This window comes from Geotrypetes seraphini, chromosome 7 (assembly GCF_902459505.1).
Source record: "Geotrypetes seraphini chromosome 7, aGeoSer1.1, whole genome shotgun sequence".
Taxonomy (NCBI): domain Eukaryota; kingdom Metazoa; phylum Chordata; class Amphibia; order Gymnophiona; family Dermophiidae; genus Geotrypetes; species Geotrypetes seraphini.
The window spans coordinates 148,771,585-148,777,584 of record NC_047090.1 but is presented as its reverse complement, the minus strand read 5'-3'; the positions used below and the strand labels follow the sequence as shown (position 1 = coordinate 148,777,584).

At 46.2% G+C, this 6,000-nt stretch overlaps 1 protein-coding gene and 1 long non-coding RNA gene across 8 annotated transcripts in view; one reads left to right on the top strand and one right to left on the bottom strand.

The window, feature by feature from the left end:
• Nucleotides 1-3,030: 3,030 nt before the first annotated feature.
• On the bottom strand, nucleotides 3,031-4,883 carry LOC117363760. Its single transcript, XR_004540122.1, has 2 exons — nucleotides 4,752-4,883; nucleotides 3,031-3,421 (listed from the first exon to the last, which is right to left on the bottom strand). It is a non-coding gene; the product is annotated as an uncharacterized LOC117363760 (long non-coding RNA).
• KCNH5 (potassium voltage-gated channel subfamily H member 5) overlaps nucleotides 3,996-6,000 on the top strand; it is a 316,925-nt gene continuing 314,920 nt past the window's right edge. For 4 of the 7 annotated variants that reach the window (XM_033952020.1, XM_033952019.1, XM_033952022.1 and 1 more), the window contains exon 1: nucleotides 4,816-4,934. In XM_033952020.1, coding sequence (XP_033807911.1) covers nucleotides 4,853-4,934 — 82 coding nt within the window. In that variant the 5' untranslated portion in view covers nucleotides 4,816-4,852. Of the gene's footprint in view, nucleotides 4,935-6,000 lie in introns of all 7 variants that reach the window. The other 3 variants (XM_033952024.1, XM_033952025.1, XM_033952023.1) reach the window with 2 other exon arrangements.

Below are 6,000 nucleotides of genomic sequence, written 5' to 3'. Positions count from 1 at the left end.
CACAGCTCCTACACTCTGAAACGCCTTTCCCCTCCACATCAAGCTAGAACCCTCTCCAAAAATTCAGAACCAGAATCAAGACTTCTCTTTAAAGACACCTTTAATACTTAAGGTCCTCCCTCTCCTCCAAACAAGCACAACCTTTCTACAAAAGAACAACAAAATGTTTCCTTAGAGGCGACCCCCCCTCCCTCTTGTACTCTCCATTACCCTTTCTCTTCCTTTTATATTTATCACAATGTATTTTTTACTCCCTCTTGTCCTTTTCCTCATGTACAAGGGTCATTTCACAAATAAGGCACACTAATTTTTAAAATTTACATTTTTTTTATTTTTCAAGTATTTCTCTACAATCCTTCAATATAGTCTCCCTGCTTTGCAATGACCGAGTCCCAACGTCCGGGAAGCTTCATTATTTCATCCAAGACACCGTTTTTGTTCAGTTGCCGAATGGCTCGGGTACTGGCGAAGAAAGCTCTTCCTCAGATGCAAAACGATGTCCACGCATAGGTTGTTTCAACTTTGGAAAAAGGTCGAAGTCTGGTGGACTCATGTCTGGACTGTAGGGAGCATGAGGTAACATCTCTCTGGAAAAAAGGAGGCTCAGGGGAGATATGATAGAGACCTTCAAGATCATGAGGGGCATAGAGAGGGTGGATAGGGACAGATTCTTCAGACTGAAGGGGACAACAAGTACAAGGGGGCATTCGGAGAAACTGAAGGGAGATAGGTTCAAAACAAATGCAAGGAAGTTTTTCTTCACCCAAAGGGTCGTTGACACTTGGAATGCGCTACCGGAGGAAGTGATCAGGCAGAGTACGGTACAGGGATTCAAACAGAGTTTGGATGGATTCCTGAGGGATAAAGGGATTGTGGGATACTGAGAGAGGTGCTGGGATGTAATACAAGTATAGAAGGCTAACCAGGTAATAAGTATAGAAAGCCAACCAGGTCGTGCATGTGCAAGACCGGGGGGTTTGGACTTCGATGGGACAATAGGACTTCAAATGAGAAACCAAGGTGGCAAGGGGGCCCCTTCTGGTGATTCAGACAGGTCGTGACCTGTTGGGCCGCTGCGGGAGCGGACTGCTGGGCAGGATGGACCTGTGGTCTGATCCGGCGGAGGCACTGCTTATGTTCTTATCTCCTAGCCGTATTTGTGTAATTTTTCATTTTACCTACAAGCGATCCTCTGCCGGCTGCTGTAATTCGTTTTAAAGGTGAGACCGGGAGGCCAGGGGGGAAGCCAGAGGACGCTAGAGAAGGGGGAAACATGCAGGCCTTCGGCGAATTGGGCAGCGCTGGCGCTATACCTTGTAGGGAAGTCAGCTAGCAGGTGCCTCTCTTCCTCCTCAGCGTGCCGCGGCACACTTGAAATCTCAGGAGGAACAGTTTGAGATACACTGCTTTGGGTGGATGCTCCCAGCTGCATTTTGCCTTGTTATGCTTCATGTGCAACTAAAATACTGGAACCTCTCTCCCTAGTCCTACCACCTCAAGGGTTTCATACTGGGATCTCTAGACTAGGTCTATCAGCCACATAACCTCTCCCACTGCAACTCTGTGCTGATCCAATGTGCCCAGTGGGAGATAGTTTGCCCAGCTCAACCATAGTCGCTCAGCAGTCTTCCACATCTGATCAGGGCCCACCCAGCGCGGGGTTCTTGGTACCCTTTTTCACTACTCATCCGCTCAACATTGCTTCCCCAACCAGGTGCAACTTTGCCCCACCGATAGCCCCATCATTTTTCATAGCCCTCTGTCCAGACATGTCTCTGATAGTACCATCCCCAACCTCTCCAAGCATTCTCAAATTCCCTTCCTCTTGTCCTCTCAAACCAACCGTTTGTCTTAAGTCTGCATAGTTTACTCTAAATCAGGGGTGCCCAATAGGTCGATCGCGATCGACCGGTAGCTTGCCAAGGCAAAGTGAGTCGATCATCCAGGACTCACTTTGCCTTAGCGATCTATCGGGCCGATCAATCTTCCTCTCCCCGACGTCAATTCTGCCGTCGGAGAGGAAGTTAGGGCTAGCCAATCGCTGCCTGGCTGGGCGGAACTTCCTCTCCGACGGCAGAATTGACGTCGGGGAGAGGAAGATTGATCAGCCCGAAGCAGAGAGAGCATGGGGCAGCGTCGGCGTTATCCATTGGTGGCGTTTGGGTCCTGTTCCCCGATGGCAGTGGCAGTGGCTTGGGGAAAGGCAGGGAGAAAGAAAGAAAGGGGGCAGGCAGGGAAACAGAAGGAAAGAAGAGAAACAGAAAAAAAGAAAGGGGGCATGAAGAGAGAAAGAAAGAAAGGTCAGGGAGAGAGGAAGAAAAAGTTGGGGGAGGGAATGAGGTGTGGAGGAGAGGAAGCATACAGGCTGAAAGATTGGATGCACAGTCAGAAGAAGAAAGTGCAACCAGAGACTCATGAAATCACCACACAAGGTAGGAAAAATGATTTTATTTTAAATTTAGTGATCAAAATGTGTCTGAATTTATATCTGCTGTCTATATTTTACAATATGGTCCCTTTTTACTAAACTGCAATAGTGGTTTTTAGCGCAGGGAGCCTATGAGCGTCAAGAGCAGCGCTGGGCATTCAGCGCAGCTCCCTGCGCTAAAAACTGCTATTGTGGTTTAGTAAAAAGGGAGGGGGTGGGTATTTGTCTATTTTTGTACGGTTGTTACTGAGGTGACAGTGCATAGAGTCATCTGCTTTGACCTCTTTGAAAAAACCCCAGAATAGGAATGATAATTAACAATTCTATGCATACAGTGTTCATTGTGTTTTTTTTTTTTTATTTTATTGTTGGTAGATCATTTTGACTTGGTCATTTTAAAAGTAGCTCGTGAGTCAAAAATGTGTTGGCACCCCTGCTCTAAATGATCATTTCCAAAGCTCTCTTTCTTTTCTGCTTTTATCCTTCAACCCCCTTTCTTTTCACCATTCATTATGTTCTGGCTGTTGCACCTTTTCCTCCACAATTGCCTTTCTTTTTAGAACAATATTTAGGTTTAAAAAAAAAAAACAACAAAAACTTGCTACAAATATTTTAAAAGCTTTCTTTTCACTGTTATAGCAGACATATTTTTTTTTATCAGGACAAAAATAAAGTCAAGAGTTTCCTGTGGGTGTAGTATAATACCAGGTGCTTCATAAATCTGGCAAAGATGCTGCAGACTGAATTCAGCTTTTACCTCCCGATGGACATTTTCAGAGTTATTGTGGAACGGTTCCACTCCCAGTCAGAAAGAAGGACTTGATCAGCACAAACTCTGGGAGACCCCCTTCCCTAAAAAAAAGTCAGTCTCTTCCTGTCCTTGCTGCACCTCATCTGACATCTGGTCTTATGATGCAGTATCCCTTACTCCCAAAAGATATTTCTAATCTACTCCTGCAACTTTTCCGTCTTTATTGCTTCATTTTCAGCATCCTGTCAAAAAAAAAAAAGAAAGAACCTGATGTTTCAGTTGAAATTATTGTAGCACAAATTCGAAGTAAAGATTTCAGCGGTCTCAGTCTAAGGACAAACAAGCTTTAACCATCATTTCAGCATGTCATTTTAGGGCGGGGTTCTTTTTTTAAAAAATTCTTTATTAATTTTCAAAACTACAGTGCAATACAACCAATGCAACTCATAGTAATACAATAAAACCACATTCATCTTTCTCATGTTCATAATCATCCTTTTTTCTTTAACTAATTTTTAGTCCTTCAGAATGCTGTCACAGTACAGAGGACGATCACACTATCAAGAAGTCACAAAATGATTACACCCCCCTCCCCCCATTCTTCCATAAATGATGTACCAAAGGAATCGCTAAAAATTAATTAATCATTCAGTTACTTTCTTTTATTTAATGAGAAAACAATCTGTACCCCTACCCAGCAGGTTAGGGCTCACGCAGTCAGTAACTTTTTTTTTTTTTTTTTTTTAGCTGACAGCCAAGGCAATGCATTTCTCTCTCCCCCCCCCCCCCCGAGCTTTAAAGAGTGCCTTGGCAACGGCATCGCTGCTTCCACAGCGCTAGCAAACGCGCCACCTGCGAAAGAGACGCTGCAAGGTTTCGACCGCAGCGCGCCGTAAATCTCTCTCTCCTTCCGCTTCCCAAAGGTTCCAGCGGCGCATCTAGGACAGGCGTTAAGGTAACCTCGGGACATCCGCGCGGAGGAAGCGCCCTCCTGCCCCGCCGTGACTTCTCCGACGCCACGAGACGGAGAGACTATTTCGGCAGCGGTTAAAGGAAGGTTGGAAGCGCGCACCGCTGATGGCACGCCCCTCCCCCCCCCCCTGAACTTTTAATATGATCCCGAGGGGGGTTTCTGTTTAGGCGCGATGGGTTTTTTTTTGTGTGTTGTGTGTGGGAACGGGAAGGGGGTAAAAGGCGGACCTGGCGGATCTAAAACCGCACGTCCTTAAAAAAAATCTGAGGTCCTTGCCACTTGTAGTTTCTGGCTTTTTATTCAGACTTGGATGACATTTTAGCGTTGACGGATCCTAATGCTTTTCCCGCCCGATGCCGAGACGAAACGAACTGCGGCGGCAGCTGAAGCGACCAGAAGTCTGTCCGTCTGATTTTGTTTCCCTTCCTCAGGGGCTCCCTCTGCCCGGTCGATTTGCGGCCGGAGCCTCGTGCTGCTCTCGCCTCTGAGCCCGGCTCGTGCCTTCTCCTGCTCTCCTCTGAGCCAGGGGGGGAGGGGGAGGGGGGGACCGGGCTTGGGTTGCTCAGCAGCAGCAGCCGCCGCCACGGGAGGAGCGTTACCATGAACTGCTTCGTCCTCCTTCCCACAGCTACTCGACCGCACTCGGCGACCGCCTGCGTCGGAACCCGCACAGCCCCGCGCCCCGCCACGAGCTCTCTCCATGCACAGGATGCCGGGAGGCAAACGGGGGCTGGTGGCACCTCAGAACACTTTTCTGGAAAACATCGTCAGGCGCTCGAACGGTAAGTTTCCGCCGCGCGCCTTCCGGGGCTGCAAAGAGAAACTAAGGGGGGCGGGAAAAAAGTGCGCTAAGTGAGGGGGGGGGGTGGAGTTGAGGGAAATAATAATGATTGAAGCAGGTACCTTTTGCAAGTTGACACGTGAATCCCGGCGCGGGATTTCAGGAGCTGAGCACGGGCCGTTCTTAGAAACACAACGAGCCCCTTTTCCTTGGAAGGAATTTATAGTAAATGTTATAGAAAAGCAACAAAACGACCTCAAACTGTTTTTGAACATAATAAAGTTTTGTGTAAAGAAAAGAGAGACGAAACTTTTGAATTCATAGTTTGTGGGGAAAATAACACTATTAGCATCTTAAATAGGTGGCAAAAAACAAACAAAAAACAACCCCACCTGGCTGTTGCAGAAGCTATGAAGGTCGAGTCATTTAGTTTGAAATATCTGCATTATTGCAGTGTGGTTCCGATATAGGACTGCCTATGTGCATTTTTTTTTTATTAGGCTTGAATCCAAATCAAGGGCGGTGGAGCACTCTTTTATTTTTTTTATTGGGACAAACAAGCCAATCTCCAGTCCCACCCCTAAGCTCTTCAGTTGCCTGATGTTGTATTAGGCAAAATATTGTTTTGGCCGTGGCCCACCTCATTTCACTGCCTATCTGGATCTGCAGTGGGAGAAGCTGTGTCAGGCTTTCTTCCCATTTTCACTGGTCATCAGATCTATTTTTTCCCCCCAAAATCCTTTTCTGTTCAAAAGTTCTTTTTGCATTAATTTGCTGAATATTTTTGTGTTGAAATTTACCTTGTACCTGGTGTCACTAGTCATACCAGCAACTCTTTTTGGTGATGCAGTTCTCAACTCATACATTACGTCAGTTCTATTGTAATTTATTAGAGAAATCAAGTGGTCATTCATACTCTTTCTGTTTGCTGAATTTTAATACTGTCATTTTTATTCCCCCCCCCCTTCCCGTAGAATTTAGTAACAAAGCATACTGATGTTTAATGCAAAATTCCTTAGGTTTTCTAAGTAGCTGATACAGTATTAGGATTAGGTTTCAAAAGCAAA